Source organism: Chiloscyllium plagiosum, unplaced genomic scaffold (assembly GCF_037043375.1).
Source record: "Chiloscyllium plagiosum isolate Xiang-an unplaced genomic scaffold, Cpla_swu_hap1 HiC_scaffold_9, whole genome shotgun sequence".
In the NCBI taxonomy this organism is placed as follows: domain Eukaryota; kingdom Metazoa; phylum Chordata; class Chondrichthyes; order Orectolobiformes; family Hemiscylliidae; genus Chiloscyllium; species Chiloscyllium plagiosum.
Window position 1 is genome coordinate 90,577,351 of NW_028270147.1, and position 23,790 is coordinate 90,601,140.

A 23,790-nucleotide genomic window follows, 5' to 3' on the forward strand; every position below is an offset into this window, starting at 1 on the left:
CACAGAGTCTCATTACCAGCTTGGCTATAATGGCCCTCTATTCTGCAATCTAAGTCAGTACCATTCAAGAAAAGCGGAGACCCCAATCCAGATCTGTCAGAGACACCATAAAATAGATCTGGTCTTGCAATCAGAGTAAGATACAGGCAAGGAGTTGAGAGCAAGATAAAATTTTAACAAAATGACCATGTCCTAGGATGTACTAAAAGATCCAAATCAAAGTCAATCCTGAAGGAATTCCCAGGGACTTCCAAAACTCTGTCAGAGAAGATGTAACATTCCAGCATTAACATTATGACAGAATGACTTCGTCTAAGATTGACAATTTGGATTTCTGGAAACATTTCAGGGTGTACAGATGCTTGGCTGAGATGATGTGGGGAACTAGTCAGTTAGATGTATAGTACAATCATTGGCCATGTAATCAGAAGAACAGAATTACATTTCTGATCACATTCAGTTTGCAGTGTTCAGATCCCCAAATTCACATGATAGAGACACAGATTATAAAGAAAAATAAACAAATCTTCAAGTATGTTTTTGCACAATATTTTATTCTCTTTGTTCTGTTCTAACAGTTCTCATTAAAAGTGAGTGAATGGTTTTGGATTAAATCCATCTTCAATCTTCACACCTTCAATAAACAAAAGCAACAGCAGCAACTGCTAGAAATCTGAATACAGTTGCAGGGAAGACAGGTGCACATTTCAGTTTTAACATTCCTACAAAGCAGCTCCAGGAGACATTCAAACTGGTTAGGCCGGTCAGAATTTGGCAACATGTTATTCTAATAAAGTTATAAGATGCTTTGAGTTAACACAGTTGAGATACATGCAAAAAATGAATAGGGTTATGAAAGAAAAGCGTGCTTTAAGTTCATTCTCAGCATTACTACTGTTCCCTTTGTCTAGTATGGCAGCATCATCATTTCCCTACATTCAGTTGCTTTTTCCAGGAAACCACATTTTGTACAACCACAGAAATTAGCCATCTGTCTTGTTGTCTCACTCACTCTGTTTGTCTTTCCCTCTCACACACACACACACACACACAGTCACTCACGGCAGTTTCTTACTATGTATAGTAAGCTACAGTTCAGTAAAATAAAGTTTTTTAAGAGATTTCTTCAATGATCATATTGATGAATATTTTTCAACTTGATAAAATTGTGAATTGAAAACAATTACTTCTAAGATGTTGTGATTTACAGTTTCCTTTTGTTCATGTCAAATTCCTCAGCCACATAAAACCATCTGTAAAATATATTTGGCTGGGAACCCACTCAATACGAGATGTTTTATCTTGTAAGTAGCCAACCTGTAATACCACAATCCAAATCCCAGTCTCTTTAGATACTCCTACTATTTATACAGACCACCTCCTTTCTGTGTGCTTCTCAGTTAAATATGTACACCCTCTAGTCAGAGAATTTAAGTTCTAAATTACACAACACATGAAAATTCCACTTCTTGTAAAATAAATGTTCCATTTTCTACTCTTTCTTTTGCAACAATTTTCAAAGCAGGAATTCTAACAGATATAATTAAAAAAAAGTTACTTTAAATTCTACAAGTAATTATTTACCCCAATATAATCTTACAGCTCATTTCTGTACAGATTTCCAACAGTTCTCCACAGTGGAGTAAGACTTTTGCAGAGTGTACAATGATGATATTAGGCATTGTCCTGTGAATAATCTCTCATGATCTGAAGCATGAAAAAGGTCCTAGCAGCACCTGTAAACAACTCCTCAGGAGTGAATTCAGAAAATTCAGTCCATGTGCATCTGGTCAGAAACATTCAGACTCCCACTCAACAGCTGCTGTTCTTGAACTCCCCGTTCTCCGTTATTGACAGTTTGGTGGGATTGGTGGGAGAGATCCCATTCCGAGCTTGCATGCTGTAACGTTCCTTGACCTGCGTTAGAGCATTCATCAGCCGAGAGTTGGCAGAGTCCAGGGAGGTGATTCGTTTCTCCTGAGAGAAAAGCAAAGCAAGTGGGATGCTGAGTGATAGGGTTGAATTCCTCATGACAACACTTTGTACAAATAGATTTTAATAATATAAAAATGTAACAAATAGGTAAACCATTGTCTTAGATTATCAGCAGGGCAAGGACACAACATACTGAGAAATGTGGGGGGAATGGGGTGGGTGGGCAGGGGGAAGCGGCCAAGCTGGAGTCTAATAAAGGCCTTTGAAGATCTCTGGCCCAACTCTATCCCAATAGTGCAACAGTTATTTTTGCAGTCAAGTTTCATTTGTACAAGCAGAAGCACAGCAGACTCCTGGAGAAACCCATATATAAATCCAAGTCAAATAATCTGCCTTTAGAATATGCCTTGTTATTATAATCTTTGCAAAACTTCCAAAGATAGCAAATATAAAGAAAGATTTCTTATCCTTGCGATTCATGTGGCTAAATTAACACTTTTATTTGCATATTGAGAGAAATTGGATTTGAGAGATAATGTTCACAGGTTTACCAGCATATGACTGATATGGGGGTCAAGGCAAAAATATGATGGCTATTTTAGAATAAAATAACGGGCAGTGAGAAGAATCAAACAATGACCAAAGCAGGTTCCCTTTCCCATAAGTAGAAAGGACCCCTCTATACATAATAAAATACTATTGGTTCAAAATTCCTTTGCACAATGTGTTCAGCACTCTCTTATTAGATGAGAAAAGTTCAGCTGTTTTTGTTGAATCAGACATCACTACAGAGATATCATACAGATGAATTAGTTTGAAAAGGGCAGCTTTTAAAAAGCAATTCAGTTCCTGATTAAAATCTATTTGGCAGAAAATTAACTTTTAGTTTAACTTGAATTTTCTATACTCATCCCCATGGCATAGACAGAGTTGGCAAGTTATCTGACTGAAGGGAAATCACAATTAACTAAAACCAGTAGGTGACACTGAACAGCTATTAGGATCTGGAACTGTGTCTGATCTTACCATTCCAAACTCTAATTTCTGAGACGGAACTTGGTGCGCTTTTGCTGCTAACCCTGGCTGAAAACAGTTGACTTAATAAAAACTTGGGGATTGAACCCAGAGGTTTCAGTGACAAGTCTTTGCAAGAGTAATGGAATGTTTGAGTTATTATAGATTTTTGTACTACTAATTTCATTCAGAGGAAATTAAACAAATTTGAAGCTCTGCTAAATCCAGATAGAGTTTAAAATTTTCCTATGAAATTAACGAGACTCCCTAATATATACACTGAATAAATGCATAGCTCTGTTGGTCAGAATGGTCCTGGATTTAATGCTCTGTGGGCATATTACCTTTTCTCCCTCATAGTCACCGTTCCTCATTGCGAGTAAAAGGCACTACTACTTGAAAGTGCTTAATTACATGTCAGTCAGCTTGGCTATCATATTCTCCCAAAACTAAATTTGACGTTGCCCTCAATGAACTCCACAATGTGGCCATTAGTCACACAGGTGGAGATGTTGCCAGCACCCAGGGAATGTCACTGCAAATTGAGCCACTGCTTTCTGAAGATAGACAGGGAAAGTGGAAATAGACAGGAAAATTTACAAAGTTGTGCATTTTTTTTCAAACTTTTGTGGGTTTAGCACAGCCCTAAAGATTTCAGTAATATCACTTTACACAGTGCAGCAATGCTTGGTGCTCATTTATCAACTAGCTATTATGCAGTGTTCTTATTTTGACACCTTGGTTTCAATGTTATGCTTATTTTTTAAAAAGTGATGTTGATGTTTGCAGTGGGGGCAAACAAAAAAAAATTACACATTCATAACGTGCAACAACAAGCCCGCACAATGCTAGCTGGAGACAGCAGGAAGGGACCAGGGGCTTTTCTCATTTCTATGAACTGCTTTGCTAGGAAACGGAATCTTACTTGCCTGTTGTGCTCATCCCATCCTCAAAATTGACCTGTAATCAATACAGTGAACATGTCACGGGCAATATTCGGCAACCTTGCTACTTTTTTGTAGAGACATGTTGCTTTTGTGACAAATACAAAATTAAGGGAATAAAACATATCTTAACATTATATTTCATCAGTGGCTACCAAAGAAATAGTAGCCAAAGGTAGTGTAATTATAGTTATCATACATTCCAAACTAGGATGGCTGTGGAAATATATACATGGTGCCTGTGTGACCCTTACTTCCAGTCATAGGGCCCAGGATTTAAATCTTTAGCTCACCTAAATAGCTATGCCAGTTCTACTCTGGACCACTGAGAGAAAGGAGGATTATTGGAGATGGGGAGAAAAAAAAGGTGAGAAGAGGACAGGAAATAAATCAAAAATTAAATCAGAGGGAACAGGAAATGGGATAGGAACAAAATTATAGAGACGGAGATAGAGAGAGTTAAGAGAACAAGAGAAATAATCCAGGAAAGTGTACACAAGATAATTTTATAAAGGATGATAAGGAAGCTTCAGAAAGAAATAAGCTTGTAAGACCAATTATTCATAAATTGCCAATGACCAGCTGTGACAATGACTAAATATTTTTCTTCTCATTCCCCATGTCTCATCACCATAGTTAGCTGTTGACGGCAATTTTGCATTTCCCTATCTATCTTTTAGGGAATCCCATTGTGGTTTAATGTTTTTGGGGTGGAGATTTTTGTTCTTATCACAACAATGAGGAACTAAGAGCATTCTTAAAATGTTAACAGAGATAAATCAATTGGAAAATGAAGACCAAGTCTCTAGAACACCAACTAAAGATGAAAATGAACATAAAATATTAAAATAACACTGGATGGTCAATCAAGAGGTGATGCATTTATAAAATGCAAAACTTTGTGACATAAAACAACAAAACAATTTTTTTTAACATTTAAAATGAACTGAAATATGGAATCTAAAATGTGCACTAAGCCTGGACTAAAATCCTTTCCATAGACTGCAACTGATTAACATTAATATTTAAGAGGGATTCATGAGCTGTACGTTAGTTTACTTTCTTCCCTCATCTCCCTGAGGTGGATTAAAGCTCTGGAGAGTGCTTATTATGTACTCAGTACTGTTTCAATGTACAGCAGGAATAGACTGGGTGCAAAGTTAGTTATGGGATTTGACACCAACTGCTGCAGGCATTTACAGGAATGGAGAGAAATCTGAATTATTACCTAAATTAGACCGGACTGTTCTCACTTTCCAACATGGGATACAACAGTTGCACCACGTCTGCGTGAAAAGCTGAATGGATCGTTTGGTCCATATTTCCGAAATGTTCAAATATATCCCTACAGTATGGAAGCAGGCCATTCAGCCCATTGAATCCACACCTATCCTCCAAAGAGCATCCCACCCATACTCAACCGCTACTCTATCCTTGTAACCCAGCATGTCCCATAGCTAATCCACCTAACCTACACATCCCTGGACACTATGCGCAATTTAGCATGGCCAATCCAACAAGCCTGCACATTTTTGAATGCTTAAGATGTTTTAATGTTTAAGATTTTCATGCAGTTTCCTTTTTAATGCAAGCATTTATACTTTGATTTTGCAGTGATTTATTTAAAATTGTGGAGGTCCTTCCCCCACAATTCAATGCACGGTGTGGTTAAATGCTAAGATTTTAGCAATGCATGTGTAACATGTCAATTTAATAAGCTAAGCTCACTGGAATTGTTCTATTACAATAAAATTGTGCTAGATGCAAATTATTTATTGCCCTTGGGTAAGGACTGGGAAGGTTTTTGGACTATCCACTTTGTTCCTGAGATAACTCCATGCCTCGCCTTGACAGCTGTTGGAGTCCCAACCATCTCCTGTTGGTCGTCATTGTGATCCCAAATTGAGCTTTATGGGTCAATGCCTTTGCATGGGTCAGAGGAAGAGGGAAAGAAAATTGATTTGAATAAGTTTAAATATTCCCCCAGCATTTTCCACTTGAGTGGAAAACAATATTTAAAAGCATACATGTGTCTTAAATCCAACAACAATGTACATTTGTATTGCACCATTAACACTGTAAAACACTACAAGATTCTTCATATAAGTCTGGTCAAACACAACCTCGTGTCGAGCCACATAAGGAAATACTAGGATAGATGATAGGATGTATCTTAAAACCTAAACCTAAGGAAGAAAGCAGGTAAAGTAGCAGAAAGGTTTGACAAGGAGTTCCAGATCTCAGGGTCACAGCAGTTGAAGGCACAGCTGCCAGTGATGAAGTAATTAAAATTGGAGATTTAAAAGAGACAGAATTGGAAGAGCACAGCAATCCCATAAAGGTAATAAAGGGCAAGGCCATGGAGGGAGAAGATAATAAAGGACCTGAGGTTCAAAATCAAGATATGAACACAACTGACATCCACTGCACTGAAGTGACAGGTGATTTGAGACTTGGTTCAAGTTATGATAAGTTCATTCAAAACTATGCTGTGCAAATGTTATGAAGAGTGGAAGACTGCCTACTTCCACCTCCATAACAATGCTAAACTCTGCCCAGTCTGGGCTAAACTGCTGCTAAAACTGTCATCTATTCTGTAATTATCTCGAGACTTAAATATTCCAAAGCTCTCCATGTTGGCCTCTCATCTTCCATGTTTTTAAACTTAAACTTGTCCAAAATTCTGTTGCCAGTATGCTGACATGCTCCAAGTCCTATACATGTATCATTCTATTGCCTGCTGACCATTGGTTCCTAGTTGGGCATCATCTTAATGTTCAAATTCAAATCCTTATTTACAAATCCCCTAAAGGCCTAGTATCTCAAACTCCGGAATCACTGACAACCTGCTCAGATTTCTGGAATCCTCCAATTCTCACCTCTTACGCACACTCGATTTTACCCACTCTACATTGGCAGCTTTTTTCCCTCCAGTCGGTGCAGCCCTAGGTTCTGTAATTCCCTCCTTAAACCTCCCTCTTCTTGAAACAGTCTTTAAAGATTTGCATGTACTCTCACATTTCCTTAAATGGTTTTGGCCATATTTTGTTTGATAACTTTCCTGTGCTGTAGCTTGGGACATTTTAACACATTCAACTAACTATCTAAATGCAGTTTAGGTTTGGTTCATGATTATATGCTTCCTCTTTAAGACTGTTTTTTTCATTCCTGCAAGAAATTGGGAGATAGTTACCCATCAAAATCAAATTCCCCTCTTCCTCAAAAGTATCTTCCCAAAGTCGAATGGCTTACTGAAATGACCATTCTATTCAACAGACTATACATTCTTGGCAAACATGATAACTAGGCAAGGCTGATTATGATATCTACTGATACGTGCTTAAAATTCTTTCATGAAGGGACTTGACCTAAATACTATTCTAAGAAGATTATATGGCCCTGTATCAATACATCTTGAATCTTTAAACAAACAGCAATTTGTTGAGGAAAAGATACGGTGTACAACCACAATATATTGTACCTGCAAGAAGCACTTGAGCTCAGATTGTTGTATAATCTGGAGAACTTTCAGAGAGTGGTCACATGGCTCAAAGTTTGGTTAGCATAAGACTATGATATCTTTGAACTGAGTCAGATAGAAACTTGAGACTTGACTAAGAGGCAATGCCCTGTTGCTTCCTTTTTCTCTCTTTTCAAATCTTCTCAGAATTGTGTGCAATCTGAAACCAATCAAAAGCCACCTGTACCAATACGGGACAGTTCCTGGAGAGTATTTTCTTGAATCCACCCAATCATTTGAAGCAGATTAAATTTAACCAACTACAACTGTTCCAGGAAGACACCCAGTGCCAGCAGCTTGAGTACAGAATAAGAAACTGTTTTGGACAATTTGACAAAATTTTATAATGAGTATTTTGAAGATAACAACCATTATTTGGTCGAAGTACTTCAAAATTACGCGTAGATCTTTGTAATTTTCTTTGTTTTTCATCATGTATGCATTAGCATTTTAGGTGAGTTTATATATGCATATATATATTTGCGTGGTCCAACCTGTTGGCCAATAATATTTGGATTTTTGCACGTGTAGGTTTGTTTTGGTAATAAACAAATTATTTGTTGTTGACAAAAGAAACCTGTGTCACATGTTCTTTACAGTGAATCTAGTTAAACCTGAGATGTATATAATTGACCATATCACCAATCTGGTTAAATTAAATTTGTTGTGACCATTGGAGGAATGGCTAGAAAAGCAAATATTGCATGCTCCAACTTCAGTCATAATGCATAGCAACTGAGCATCGCTACCTAGGCCAGAATTTATTGTTCATCACTAATTGCCCTGGAGGAGGTGGTTGATGAGCTACCTTCTTGAACTGCTGCCATCCTATTGGGAGCAATCAGTTCTGTTGCCAAACTATTAATTCTCAGAAGGTAGCCTTTTTATTTATTAATCATTAGTTTTTGAAAGTAATTGTTTAAATGTGCAATAGTTTCTCTCTACTCTCAACAACTGCATAAAAAGTTTGTTGAAAATCTTGCACAGGCCACCTTTAAATCAATATTTATAAAAGCTTTGCTTTTTATCTGATCATCCAACCAAATGCGATAAAGGGTGTTGAAATCTTCACAAACAAAACAGCAATCGAGAGTGTGGTGCTAGAAAAGCACAGCAGGTCAGGCAGCATCTGAGCAGCAGGAGAATCGACATTTCGGGCATAAGACCTTGATCAGGAAAGAGGCTTGTGGGACAAATGGGGCTGTGAGATAAGTGGTGGGGGGGTGGAAGAGAGAGAGGGCTGGGGGGCAAGGTAACTGATAATGCAATAGGTAGATTAAGACGGGGGAGAAGGTGATAAGTCAGACAGGAGGATGGAGCAGATAGATGGGAAAGACGATGGACAGGTCAAAAGGGCAGTGCTGAGTTGGAGGCTTGGGACTAGGATAAGGTAGGGGGAGGGGAAATGAGGAAACTGGTGAAATCTACATTAATCCTATGTAGTTGCAGGATTCAAAGGCGGAAGGTGAGGCCTTCTTCCTCGAGGCATTGGGAGGTAAGAGTTTGGTGATGGAGGAGGCCCAGGACCTGCATGTCCTTGATGGGGTGGGAGTTGAAGCGTTCAGCCACAGGGCAAGTTGGCATCCTGTCTCCCTGATGTAGAGGAGACTACATCGAGTGCAATGGATACAATAGATGACATTTGTGGAGGTACATGTAAATTTCTGTCAGATGTGGAAGGATCCTTTGAGGCCTTGGATGGAAGTGAGGGGGGAAGGTACGGATGCAGGTTTTGAACTTCCTGTGGTGGCAGGGGAAGGTGATGAGAGTGAGGCGAGGGCTGGTGGGCGGTGTGGATCTGGCAAAGGAGTCGCTGAGGGACAGGTATCTCCGAAACGCAGAAAAGGGGTGGGAAGGGAAATATATCCCTAGTGGTGGGGTCTGTTTGTAGGTGGCAGAGGATGATGCGATGGATATCACCTCCGCGATCGCCGGAAAGACGGCCGCCTCTGCAGGATCCACCTCCGCCAGCACCAACACAATACCTACTCTGCATGTCACTTCCACCTCCAGAGACGTCACTCACCAGAACACGGATGACTCCATTGTCGAAGTCACATCCGCCACCAGTGACGCCACTTACCAGAACCCAGCTATTGACGTCGCTGACGTCACGCGTTACATCACGTCTGTCCCCCAACGGTACCACCGTAGGCCCCACTTCCGCCCCCATGGTGAGTGTCACTTCCAGATGTAGGTTTGCTTGCTGAGCTGGAAGATTCATGTTCAGACGTTTCGTCTCCACACTAGGTAACATCTTCAGTTAGCATCTGAGCAAAGCACTGCTGATGATTCCTGCTTTCTATTTATATGTTTGGGTTTCTTTGGGTTGGTGATGTCATTTCCTGTAGTGATGTTATTTCCTGTTCTGTTTCTCAGGGGGTGGTAAATCAGGTCCAAGTTAATGTGTTTGTTGTAGAGTTCCGGTTGGAATGCTATGTTTCGCAGAATTCTCGTGCATGTTTCTGTTTGGCTTGTCCTAGGATGGATGTGTTGTCCCAGACGAAGTGGTGTCCTTCCTCATTTGTATGGAAGGATGCTAGTGAGAGAAGGTCATGTCGTTTTGTGGCTAGTTGATGTTCATGTATCCTGGTGGCTAGTTTTCTGCCTGTTTGTCCAATGTAGTGTTTATTCCAGTCCTTGCACGGTATTTTGTAAATGACATGAGTTTTGTTTGTTGTCTGTTTAAGGTCTTTCAAGTTCATTAACAGCTGTTTTACTGTCTTGGTGGGTTTGTGGGCTACCATGATGCCAAGGGGTCTGAGTCATCTCACAGTCATTTCCAAGGTGTCTTTGACGTAGGGGAGAGTGGCTAGGGTTTCTGGATGTGTTTTGTCTGCTTGTTTGGGTTTGTTGCGGAGAAATCTGCAGACTGTGTTCACTGGGTAACCGTTCTTTTTGAAATCAGTTCCTCTGTGCTGCAGTGTGTGGTGGCTCGCTGGAATAATGTTCTGATGCAGCTTCATTTGTGGGTGTTGGGATGATTGCTTCTGTAGTTCAATATTTGGTCTGTATGGGTTGTTTTCCTGTCGATGCTGGTTTGAAGTTCCCCACTGGTTGTTCGCTCTACTGTGACATCTAGGAATGGCAGTTTGTTGTTGCTTTCCTCCTCTTCAGTGAATTTTATGCCAGTAAGGGTATGATTGATGATCTTGAAGATTTCCTCTAATTTGTTTCGTTTTGTGATGACAAAGGTGTCACCCATATAGTGGACCCAAAGTTTGGGTTGGATGGTTGGCAGAGCTATTTGTTTGAGTCTCTGCATTACTATCTCTGCTAAGAACCCTTGAAATCGGACATTCCATGTGTGTTCCATAGGTTTTGTTGTTGAAGATGAAGGTGAAGTGGGCGGTAAGGCATAGGTCCACTAACTTGATGATACGGTCCTTGCTGATGAAGTTGGTGGTGTTTGGTGTATGTGTCAAACCAACGGAACACCCATGGGATCTCCAATATCAGGTTCCTTAGCAGAGACTTGAACAAAACTAATGTCATTTACAAAATACCGTGCAAGAACTGTAACAAACACTTACATTGGACAAACAGGCAGAAAACTAGCCACCAGGATACATGAACATCAACTAGCCACAAAACGACATGACCGTCTCTCACTAATATCCTTACATAGAGAGGAGAAAGGACACCACTTCGACTAGGACAACAAATCCATCCTAGGACAAGCCAAACAGAGACACACACGAGAATTCGTAGAAGCATGGAATTCCAACTGGAACTCTATCAATAAACACATTGACTTGGACCCAATTTACCACCCCCTGAGGAACAGAACAGGAAATGACATCACCATAGAAAATGACATCACCAACCCAAAGAAACCCAAATGTATAAACAGAAAGCAGGAATCATCAGCAATGCTTTGTCCGGAGGCTCACTGAAGATTTACCTAGTATGACGACGAAACATCTGAACACTAATCTACCAGCTCAGTGTGCAAACCTACATCCAGAACCTCAACCTGAGCTACAATTCTTCTCAAAACTTGGTGGTGTTACTCCATTGGTGAAGTCATTCCAGACCCCGTAACCACATCCACTCAAGTGGCTGTCTCCACCCCCACACCGAGCTCCACCTCACCCCAGATCCTAGCTCCCACCCCTGCCATGTTTTTACTATTATCCCGGACCTCCCCCTCACTGAAGATGAACGTTCAGTCCTCAAAGGCTTCACCCTCGTCTCTCTATGCTCCCGGATTAATAAGATCAACACGTGTTGCAATAATGAACATTTCTTCTGCCGCCTCTGCCTCTGAGTGCATGTTTTCATTCAAGACTCCCACCCACTCACCAAGGACCCCTTCTCTCACCTCCAATGTACCCATCCACCTGGACATACTTCCCGACCTATTATCGCCCTTGACCTCTTCATTTCTAACTGCCGCCGTGACACAGACTACCTCAACCTATTCATCCCCCTCACCCACTCCAACCTCCCACCCTTGTAATACGCAGCGCTCCATTTCCTCTGCTCCAATCCCAACATCACCATCAAATCAGCAGACAAGGGGGGCGCTATGGTAGTTTGACACACCGACCTCTACAACCTGAAGCCAGGCACCACCTTACAGACACTTCCTCCTACTGCTCCCTCAACCACGACCTCAACTTCCATTACCAAACCATCATCTCCCAGACCATCCACAATCTCATCACCACAGGGGGTCTTCCATTCACAGCCTCCAACCTCATCGTCCGCGAATCCCTCATTGCCCGATTCTACCTCTACCGAAGATTCACAAACCTGACTACCCTAGTCGACCCATTCTCTCAGCCTGCTCCTGTCCCACTGAACTCATCTCTTGATACTATCCTGCCCCCTTTAATCCAGGAACTCCGCACCTACGTTCGGGACATCACCCACACCCTTCACCTCCTCCAAGACTTTCGTTTCCTCAGCCCCCTAGGCCTTATTTCCAGTCCCTGTACACATATATCCACCACAACAAAGGCCTCCAAGCCCTCCGTTTCTTCCTCTCATGCCATTCCAACCAGTACCCTTCCATGGACACCCTCATATGCCTGGCTGAACTGGTCCTTACTCTTAACAACTTCTCCTTCAATTCCTCCCACTTCCACCAAACCAAAGAGGTAGCCATAGGCAACCTGCACAGGTCGCAGCTATGACTGTGTCTTTGTTGGCTACATGGAACATCTTCCGCGGTTACATCGGCACCATCCCCCACCTTTTCCTCTGCTACATCGATGACTGTATCAGTGCTAACTTGTGCTCCCATAAGGAGGTTGAACAGTTCACCAACTTCACTAACACCTTTCACCCTGACCTCAAATTCACCTGGACCATCTCGGACACTTCCCTCTCCTTCCTGGACCTCTCCATCAACCAACTAACCGCGGACATCTACTACAAACCCACAGACTCACACAGCTATCTGGAGTACACTTTCTCCCACTCTACCTCCTGTAAAAAAGCAATCCCTTAATCCCAATTCCTCCACCTCTGCCGCATCTGTTCCCAGGATGACTAATTCCTCCATAGAAAATCGCAGATGGCCTTCTTCTTCAAAGACCACAATTTTCTCTCCCATGTGGTCAACGATACCCTCCAGTGCATTTCCTCCACTTCCCACACCTCTGCCATGAACCCCCACCCCTCCCAACTCAACAAAGACAGAAACCCACCCCAGTCCTTACCTTCTACCCCACCAACCTCCGTACATAGCACCATCCTCCGCCATCTCTGCCACCAACAAACAGACCCCACCACTGGAGATATATTTCCCTTCCCACTCCTATCAGCATTTTGGAGAGTCCATTCCGTCCATGACTCCCTTGTCAGATCCACGCCCCACCAGCCCTCACCCTACTCCCGGCACCTTCCCGTGCCACCACACAAAGTGCTAAACCTGGGCCAAAGCCTCCCCCCTCACCTCCATCCGAGGCCTCAAAGGATCCTTCCACATCTGAGAGAAATTTATGTGTACCTCTACAAATGTCATCTATTGTATCCGTTGCACCCGATATGATCTCCTCTACATCAGGGAGACAGGATGCCAACTTGTGGATCGTTTCAAATCACATCTTTGGGACACCCGCACCAACCAACTCCACCACCCCGTGGCTGAAAACTTTAACTCCCCCCTCCCACCCCGCCAAGGACATGTAGGTCCTGGGCCTCCTCCATCGCCATAACCTAACCACCCGACGCCTGGAGGAAGAACACCTCATCTTCTGCCTTGGGACCCTGCATTCACACAGGATTAATGTGGATTTCACCAGTTTTCTTCTTTTCCCTCCCCCACTTATCAGTCCCAAGTCTCCAACTCGGCACCATCCTCTTGACCTGTCCATCATCTTTCCTGTCTATCCACTGCACCCTCCTCTCTGACCAATCACCTTCACCCCCACCTCTACCTATCACATTCTCAGCTACCTTCATTCTAGCCCCACCCCCCTCCCATTTATCTCTCAGCACCCCCGGCCCACAAGTCTCATTCCTGATGAAGGCCTTATGCCCGAACCGTCGATTCTCCTGCTCCTCGGATGCTGCCTGACCTGCTGTGCTTTTCCAGCACCACACTCTCGACTCTGATCTTAAGCATCTGCAGTCCTCACTTTCTCCTAAACAAATCAGCAAGCCAAGCACTGACACTCACCTGGGCCTCAATAATCTTCTGTTTTGCATCAATCACTGCCTGCATTTCTGAGTGGTCTTTCTTCAGCTCTTCTTCCACTGCCATCAATCTGTAAATAATAAAAAAAGGTGTAAAGTGTGATGACCAAATCCTAGCAGCAAGCTGCACTACAAAGGAAGTACTACCATTTACACCAGGATATATATCACTAGTGGTGACAACGGTATCCCTTTCAATTTTAAGATGCTCCAAAAACGTCAGCCAGAAGCTGAACACCGTTCCATCAGATTCCAATAAAGCTGATTTAAACTCACTAATGGAGGTGTGTCCAGGTGAATTGTTTGTTCCAATTCTTCTTCCCCTGTGCAGTTAAGTCTCTTGTCCTCCACAGACAGCACAGCTTATCCCTAGAGTTTGATATATAAGATCAACTGAACCTATCTCTGCAGAGGTAGCCCCTGGGTGAAAGGCACAGGAATAATGTAAGAGAGAACCTTTCTTCACACAGTTAGTGGTAATGACCTTGAACTCTTTGCCAATGATGATGGAGATGATTGAATATTTCAGAAGGAAATTGGACGAGCACTTAAAGAAAATTAACTTACGTAGGATATATTGGGACTGACTGGACTGCTCCACAGAGGGTTAGCATAGAGTCATTGCAACATATCAAATCAATGAGCTGTCCCAGTAAATTACCAGTTCAGAGTAAGTGAGGATAAGGGTTGTATCTCTTGAAAGGGTGGCTATCCAGTCAGAAATACAGACATAAGCTGATCAGTAATAACTAGTTTCTGAGGAATTGAGTTCAGTTTATCACAGATTCTATCATTGCAGCTCTGCTTGTATTTGAACAGGGCAGCACAGTGGCTCAGTGTTAGCACTGCTGCCTCACAGCACCAGGGACACAGATTCAATTCCACCCTTGGGTGACTGTCTGTGTGGAGTTTGCATGTTTGCCCACTGTCTGCATGGGTTTCCACCAGGTTCCCTCGCACAATCCAAAGATATGCAAGTTAGGTGGATTGGCCATGCTAAATTACTCATAGTGCTCAGGGACGTATAGGATAGATGTGTTAGCCATGGGAAATACTGGGTTACAGGGATAAGGTATTGGGATGAGTTTGGGTGGGATGGTCTTCAGAGCATCAGTGTTGATTTGTTGGGCCGAATGGCCTGTTTCTATACTGTTGGGATATTATTCATTCAATGAACTGGACAACAGTGTTGTGTGCCTCAAGTCACTATACAAGACTGAATTTTGGCTTGATATGTAGATATACTAGATTTATTGCACAGGACCTAGCAAATTGTTTTTTTGAAATCTGAATTTTTACTGAATTGGATGAGAACTTGCTTCTCTGACAATTTACAGTATTGCTTACCTGCTGATGATCGTTTTCATCTGGCTATCCTTCTCCTCCTGCTGCCTCCTAAGCCTCTCCTCACTATCTTCCAGCCTGGACTTGTATTCAAGCAGGAGCTTCTGCATCTGCTGCTCCTGGGCAAGCAGGCGGCGCTCATATTCTTCCAGTCTACGACTTGACACCTTCAATCGATCCTTTAACTTTGCAATCTCTTGCTCATACTGTCAGGGAAACCAGTGAGAATCATGTCAACACAAGGCACCAAAGATGCAGCTTTTTATACCATTTCTCAAAGGAACAATTCAAATACCAGTTTGGAATGACATCAATCTAGGGGTAATATAATTATTTCACATATAAGCAAGGAGCAGGAGTAAGTCATTCAGCCTCTCAAGCCTGCTCGACCATTTTGTAAGATAATGCTGATCTAATTGTAACTACACAGCCACATTCTTGTCTACTTCTGATAACCTTTCAATTCCTTGCTGATCAAGAATCTATCCACCACTGCCTTAAAAATATCCAAAGAACTTGCCCCCACTACCTTTTGGGGAAGACCGTTCCAAAGACTCTCCAACACGCAGACATTTTTTTGCCTCATCTCCATTTTAAATTAGCAATCCCTTATTTTTAACCAGTAACCCCTAGTTCTAGATTCTCCCGTAACAGGAAACATCCCTTCCACATCTACCCTGTGAAATCCCCCTAGATCTTAGATGTTTCAGTCAAGTCACTCCTTACACTTCTAAGCTCCAGCAGTTACAAACCTACCTTAACCAACCTTTCCTCATAAGATAATCCATCTTTTCATGTATTACTTTCACAAACTTCTGAGCTGTTTCCAGTGCATTTACATCCTTCCTTAATTAAGATGACTAATACTTTACACTGGACTCCAGATGTGCTCTTACCAATACCTGTTATAACTTTGCACATCCTTCCTACTATTATATTCAATTCCCTCACAGTAAATGATACATTCAATTAGTTTTCCTAATTACTTCCTGTACCTGTAAATGAAACTTCTGTGATTCATGCATGAGGACACTGAGATCTTTCTGTATCAGAGCTCTGCAATCTCTCATCATTTAAATAAGGTAGTATGCTTCTTTTCTATTCTCCCTGTTTCACATTTTTCCACGTCTCCATTTGCCAGATTTTTACACTTTTTGCAGTTTCCTCATGCCATTTTCACAACTTACTTTCTATCTTTCACCATCATCAAATTTGGTAATTATACCCCCTTGTCCCTTTACCCCAGGACAAATTGCCAACATTGCTTGTTTATATCTTGCTAACAAAAAGATCAATTTATTCCTCCTTTCTGTTTCCCTTGATAGCCAACTAATCTTCTCTCCATATCAATGTACTACCCCCTACACCATGAGCTTGTACTTTCCATGGCACCTCTGATGTGGGCACTTAAATTTTCAGAAGGCATTTGATTAAATACATCCACCAGCTCCCCTTATATCCACAGCACATTACTTTCTCAAAGAACTCCAATATACAGGAATAGTAAAACACTATTTCACTTTCTCAAAAGCTTGTTAACTCTGCCTGATGACCTTTCATTTAGCCAAGTCCCCAACTACAATATTTTGAATACAGGCAGCTGCAGATTTATGAACATCCAATTTACAAATGCTCACACTTATGGACACAATTAAATTAGTGATTGTAATTTTTCTGAGTTCCACCATTCCTGCCATTTCCTAATTGTGGGATATTACTTCTATCCTCTGTAGTGAACACTGATGTAAAATACTTGTTCAAATCATTTATCATCTCTTCATTTGCCAATATTAATTCTCCAGACTCACTTTCCATAAGACCAACGCTCATGTTGTTAACTTTCCCATTAAATATTTATAGAAACTCTTCCTATCTGTGTATTTCTGGCTAGTTTTCTTTTACTCTATTTTTTCTCTTTTTGTTAAAATCATTTTCTGTTTTTAAAAAAAATCTTCTGAACTTGCTTTGTACAATTACATACTTTTTCTGTAAGAACTACATTTTTAACTGTTTTAGTCAGTCATAAGTGTTGAATCTGTTCCTTGGAATGTTTTCTTATTCAGGGTGTAGGTTTGCTCGCTGAGCTGTAGGTTTGATATCCAGACGTTTCATTACCTGGCTAGGTAACATCATCAGTGGCGACCTCTAAGTGAAGTGAAGCAAAGCTGTTGTCTCCTGCTTTCTATTTATATGTTTGTCCTGGATGGGGTTCCTGGGGTTTGTGGTGACGTCATTTCCTGAGGGGTTGATAGATGATATCTAGATCTGTGTGTTTGTTTATGGCGTTGTGGTTGGAGTGCCAGGCCTCTACGAATTCTCTGGCATGTCTTTGCTTAGCCTGTCCCAGGATAGATGTGTTGTCCCAGTTGAAATGGTGGTTTTTTTCATCCGTTTGTAGTGCTACGAGGGAGAGAGGGTCCTGTCTTTTTGTGGCTAGCTGGTGTTCGTGTATCCTGGTGGCTAACTTTCTTCCTGTTTGTCCTACATAGTGTTTGTGGCAGTCCTTGCACGGAATTGTGTGGATGACGTTGGTTTTGTCTATGGGTTGTACTGGGTCTTTTAAGTTTGTTAGTTTTTGTTTGAGAGTGTTGGTGGGTTTGTGTGCTAGTAGGATTCCGAGGGGTCTTAGTAGTCTGGCTGTCATTTCTGCAACGTCTTTGATATATGGTAAGGTGGTTAGGGTTTCTGGCTGTGTTTGGTCTGCTTGTTGTGGTTTTTTCTTGAGGAATCTGAGGACTGTATTTTTTGAGTATCCGTTCTTCTTGAATACGTTGTATAGGTGGTTCTCCTCTGTTTTCCGAAGTTCGTCTGTGCTGCAGTGTGTGGTGGCTCGTTGGAATAGTGTTCTGATACAGCTTCGTTTGTGTGTGTTGGGATGGTTGCTGGTGTAGTTGAGTATTTGGTCAGTGTTTGTCGGTTTTCTGTATACGCAGGTTTGTAGTTCTCCATTGTCCTTTCTTTCGACTGTGACATCCAGGAATGCGAGTTTGTTGTCAGTTTCTTCCTCCTTGGTGAACCTTATGCCTGTGAGGGTGTTGTTGATGATGTTAAATGTCTCTTCTATCTTGTTTTGTTTTGTGATGACAAAGGTGTCATCTTCGTAGCGGACCCAGATTTTTGGTTTGATGGTTGGTCGGGCTGTTTGTTCTAGTCTTTGCATTACTGCTTCTGCTATGAATCCTGATAGCGGAGATCACATGGGTGTGCTATTGGTTTGTTTGTAGATTATGTTGTTGAAGGTGAAGTGGGTGGTGAGGCACAGGTTCACTAGCTTCATGATGTTTTCGTTGGTAATGTGATTGATGGTGATTGGGGTGTGTGTGATGGTCTCTTCTAAAAGTGTGGTAAGTGTTTCCTTTGCTAGGTCGATATTGATGGAGGTGAACAGTGCTGTTACGTCGAATGCGATCATTGTTTCGTCTTCCTCTATTTTGGTGTTTTTGATGATTTTTAGGAATTCCTGGATGGAGTGGATGGAGTGTATTAGGTATTTCAGTCTTGCGTGTAGTTCTTCGACCAGTCTGTAAGTTGGTGTTCCGGGTAGTGAGATTATAGGTCTGAGGGGGGCTCCTGGTTTATGGATTTTTGATAGTCCGTAGAATCGTAGGGTGTTGGTCCAGTCTGGTTGCATTTTCTGGAATTCCGTCTTGTTTAATTGTCCGGACTTGTGTAACTTTCTTAGGAGAGATATAATTTTGTTTCCTAGTTGTGGGGTCGGGTCTAGCGCCACCTGTCGGTAGGTGTTGGTGTCTGCGAGTAGTGCATTGGCTTTCTCTATGTAGTCCCTTCTGTTCAGGATGACTGAGCCGACCTTTGTCTGCAGGTAATATAACGATGTTTTTGTCTTTTTTGAGGTTTTCTAGGGCTTTCTTTTCTTGTGTGTTCAGTTTGTTTCCTTCCCTCTTTCGGCTCAGGGTAGGTCTGTCTGATTGTTTGTTGTGTTTCTTCCGTGAGTTTGTTGTCCTTCAAGGTGGTTTCTAATGCCGCTAGAATATATTCGTTGGAATATATCTATCCTGTGTATTCTGAAACACCTTCTTAAATGTCTGCCACTGCATTTGTATTGAACTATCTTTTAATTGGAAAACTGTTTACTTTAGCCAATTCTATTTAACACTCCCGTAATTGCCCTATTTAAATATTTAAATTTAAAACCTTAGATTAGATTAGATTCCCTACAATGCGGAAACAGGCCCTTCAACCCAACAAGTCCACACAGACCCTCTGAAGAGTAACCAACCCAGACCCATTCCCCCACTCCGTACTCATGCACCTATCACTATGGACAATTTAGCATGGCCAATTCACCTGACCTGCACATCTTTGAATTGTGGGAGGAAACTGGAATACTCGGAGGAAAACCATGGGGAGAATGTGCAAACTCTACACAGTCACCCAAGGCTGGAATTGAACCCGGGTCCCTGGCGCTGTGACGCAGCAGTGCTAATCACTGAGCCACCGTGCCGCTCCCTTTAAAGAGTAACCACCCAGATCCATTTCCCTCTGACTAATGCTCCTAATACTATGGGCAATTTAGCATGGCCAATTCACCTGACCTGCACATCTTTGGACTGTGGGAGGAAACCCACGCAGACACGGGGAGAACATGCAAACTCCACAGACACAGTCGCCGGAGGCTGAAATCGAACCTGGGACCCTGGTATTGTGAGGCAGCAGTACTAACCACTGAGCCACCCTATCCATCCCCTTCATGATTTTATAAATCTTTATATGGTCACTCTTCAGCCTCTGATGCTCAAGGGAAAATAGTCCCAGCCTCTCCAGCCTTTCCCGAGAGCTCAAGCCCTCCAACTCTGGCAACATCCTTGTAAATCTTTTCTGAACCCTTTCATGTTTCACAACATCCTTCCTAGAGCAGGAAGCCAAGAATTGCGTACAGTATTCCAAAAATGGTCTAATCAAAGTTCTGTACAGCTGGAACATGACTTCCCAACTCCTATACTCAATGCACTGACCAATAAAGATATGCTTACCAAACATCATCATCACTATCCTATCCACCTGCGAATCCACTTTCAAACAACAATGAACGTGTATTTCAAAGTCTCCTCATTCAGCAACACACTCTTAATATCCCTGATTTGCCTTTCCAAAATGTAGCACCTCACATTTATCTCAACTAAATTCCATCTGCCACGTCTCGTCCTATTGGCCCATATGATCAAGACCCCGTTGTACTCTGAGGTAACCTTCTTCGCTGTCCACTACACCATTACTGATGAAAAGCAGTGGACCCAGCACCAATCCTTGCGCACACCGCTGGTCACAGGTTTCCAGTCTGGAAAACAACTCTCAACCACCAGCCTCTGTCTTCTACCTTCAAGCCAGTTCTGTATCCAAATGGCCCGTTCTCCCTGAATTCCACGTAATTAACCATGCTAACCATTCTACCATGAGGAATCTTGTCGAGCACCTTACTGAAGTCAATACAGATCATGTCCACTGCCCTGTCCTCATCAATCCTCTTTGTTACTTCTGCAAAAAACTTAATCAAGTTCATGAGACATGATTTCCCACATACAAAGCCATGCTGACTATCCCTAATCAGTCCTTGGCTTTTTAAATATATGTAAATCCTATCCCTGAGGATTCCATCCAACAACTTGCCCCAGCACCTGATGAGGTCCCAGAGATTTATCCACCTTTATGCGTTTTAAGACATCCAGCGCCACCTCCTCTGTAGTACGGACATTTTTAAAGATATCCCCATATATTTCTATCTTCCATAACTTCTCCACAGTAAACACTGATGCAAAATACTCGTTTAGTATCTCTTTGGATAACTCTGGGATATATTCCATTTGGTTCAGGTGATCTATCTACCTTCAGACCTTTCAGCTTCCCCAGCACCTTCTCCATAGTGATGGGCACTACACTGACCTCTGCCCCCTTAACTCTCTTGCAGTGCTGGTGCTCTGTTTAGGGTAGTTGTGAACCCTGGTAATAATCAAAACATCTTTGCTGCAGCAGAACGTAATGAAATACTATGCTATTATGCTTGAACTAACTGCCTGACAAGGTAGACTGCTTGCTTTCAAAAGCTTTTTCTAAGCCACCTCTATCTGATTTGAATGCTGCAAATTAACAACATACTCATCGGCATTGTCAAAATTGGAATCAATGGTGTTAAAGAAAATCTTCCAAATTCAAGTTAAACTGACAAAATCAAAATCAACGAGGAGAAAGTGAGGACTGCGAGTCAAAATCAAAACCCTGGACAAATTCAGACTTAAATTAAGGTCCTACAATTATTCTCATTATGTATTCTTACTAGAATAAAAAAGCCCTATCATCCTGTGGTATTTATCTTGCAAACATTCTCTGCATAGCAAGATTGCACCACTGCACTGCAGAGCCAATGTTTAATTGTCTGGTTCACTGCTTTTCTTACTGGCTATGGTAACCATTTAACACTGCAGTTCTGCTTGTGGCTATAACACAACAGTATTTGTCTCGTACAGAACATAAAACTTCTTCCAATATTGTCATCAGAATTTTACCAACCAATTGGGACATGAACTTTTAATATCACCATTTCCCCCACGAGGGACTTTAAGGCTTTAATAATTGGTCATAGAGTCATAGAGATGTACAGCACAGAAACAGACTCTTCGGTCCAACCTGTCTATGCTGACCAGATAGCCCAGCCCAATCTAGTCCCACCTGCCAGCATCTGGCACATATTGCTCCAAACTCTTCCAGATGCCTTTTAAATGTTGCAATTGTGCCAGCCTCCACCACTTCCTCTGGCAGCCAATTCCATACATGTACCACCCTCTGTGTGAAAAAGTTGCCCCTTAGGTCTCTTTTATATCATTCCCCTCTCACCCTAAACCTATGCCCCCCAGTTCTAGACTCCCCCACCCCAGGGAAAAGACTTTGTCTATTTACCCTATCCATGCCCCTCATGATTTTGTAAACCTCTATAAGGTCACCCCTCAGCCTCTGATGCTCCAAGGAAAACAGCCCCAGCCTATTCAGCCCCTCCCTATACCTCAAATCCTCCAACCCTGGCAATATCCTTGTAAATCTTTTCTGAACCCTTTCAAGTTTCACAACATCCTTCCGATAGGAAGGAGACCAGAATTGCACGCAATATTCCAAAAGTGGCCTAACTAATGTCCTGTACAGCTACAATATGACCTCCCAACTCCTGTTCTCAATGCTCTGACCAATAAAGGAAAGCTGACTAAACACCTTCTTCACTATCCTATCTACCTGCGACTCCACTTTCAAGGAGCTATGAACCTGCACTCCAAGGTCTCTTTGTTCAGCGATACTCCCTAGGACCTTACCTATAAGCGTATAAGTCCTGCTAAGATTTGCTTTCCAAAAATGCAGCACCTCACATTTATCTAAATTAAACTCCATCTGCCACTCTTCAGTCCATTGGCTCACCTGATCAAGATCCCCCTGTACTTCTTCGCTGTCCACTACACCTCCAATTTTGGTGTCATCTGCAAACTTATTAACTATACCTCTTATGCTCACATCCAAATCATTTATATAAATGACAAAAAGTAGTGGACCCAGCAGCGATCCTTGTGGCACTCCACTGGTCACAGGCCTCCAATGTGAAAAACAATCTTCCACCACCACTTTCTGTCTTCTACCTTTGAGCTAGTTCTGTATCAAAATGGCTAGTTCTAACTCTATACCATGAGATCTAACCTTGCTAACCAGTCTCCCATGGGGAACCTTGTTGAACACCATACTGATGTCCATATAGATCACATCTATCGTTGCCCTCATCAATCCTCTTTGTTAAAAAGTGTGTAACATGTTCATACTGTGTCTACTTTTACCACTATGAAAAATGTACTATAATATAAATCCAGAGTTTCTGCTTCTAACTGGAGCTGCCTCTGTTGACAGAGTTTTGATCTGTTCAGTACAATGTGAATTACTGGTGCTCACAGATCTCTCACAGGCAGCAGATGCAATCCAAAGTAATAATTAAAATCATGCATATTTTAGAAAAACACAGCCACTTTATTACTAAACTTCAGATCCCCGAGCTAGAATGAACATAGTTTTAAATTTTCTCCATTAAACAGTTTACTTCTCACTCCCAGTTGCACAATGTTCACTTTAGCTAAAGTAGTATCCTTGGTACAAGACTCAAATAGGAGAGAAATAAGCCATTTTACTTACCCTCTCTGCATGTTTATTCTCCTCACGGATTTGTTCTGTTTCATCATCTTCCAAATATTGTCCATTATTCAGAACCCAAGCAGCTGTTCTCTCAACTGGCGACATAGTAGCAGTCTCCACTGGTGACTGGACCTTCAATGATTAGAATCAGACAACTAACATAAGTGTTCAGTCACCACCACGATCAACAGAAACAAGTACTGGATTGAG

General features: G+C 41.9%; 1 protein-coding gene across 11 annotated transcripts in view; it reads right to left on the bottom strand.

The window, feature by feature from the left end:
- Positions 1 to 533: 533 nt before the first annotated feature.
- Positions 534 to 23,790, bottom strand: part of rasal2 (RAS protein activator like 2) — a 393,387-nt gene continuing 370,130 nt past the window's right edge. For 9 of the 11 annotated variants that reach the window (XM_043699987.2, XM_043699988.2, XM_043699991.2 and 6 more), the window contains 5 exons: positions 23,581 to 23,712; positions 15,409 to 15,611; positions 14,045 to 14,132; positions 3,879 to 3,909; positions 534 to 1,977 (listed from right to left, as the gene is read on the bottom strand). In XM_043699987.2, coding sequence (XP_043555922.2) covers positions 1,772 to 1,977; positions 3,879 to 3,909; positions 14,045 to 14,132; positions 15,409 to 15,611; positions 23,581 to 23,712 — 660 coding nt within the window. In that variant the 3' untranslated portion in view covers positions 534 to 1,771. The remainder of the gene's footprint in view (positions 1,978 to 3,878; positions 3,910 to 14,044; positions 14,133 to 15,408; positions 15,612 to 23,580; positions 23,713 to 23,790) is intronic. The other 2 variants (XM_043699986.2, XM_043699984.2) reach the window with 1 other exon arrangement.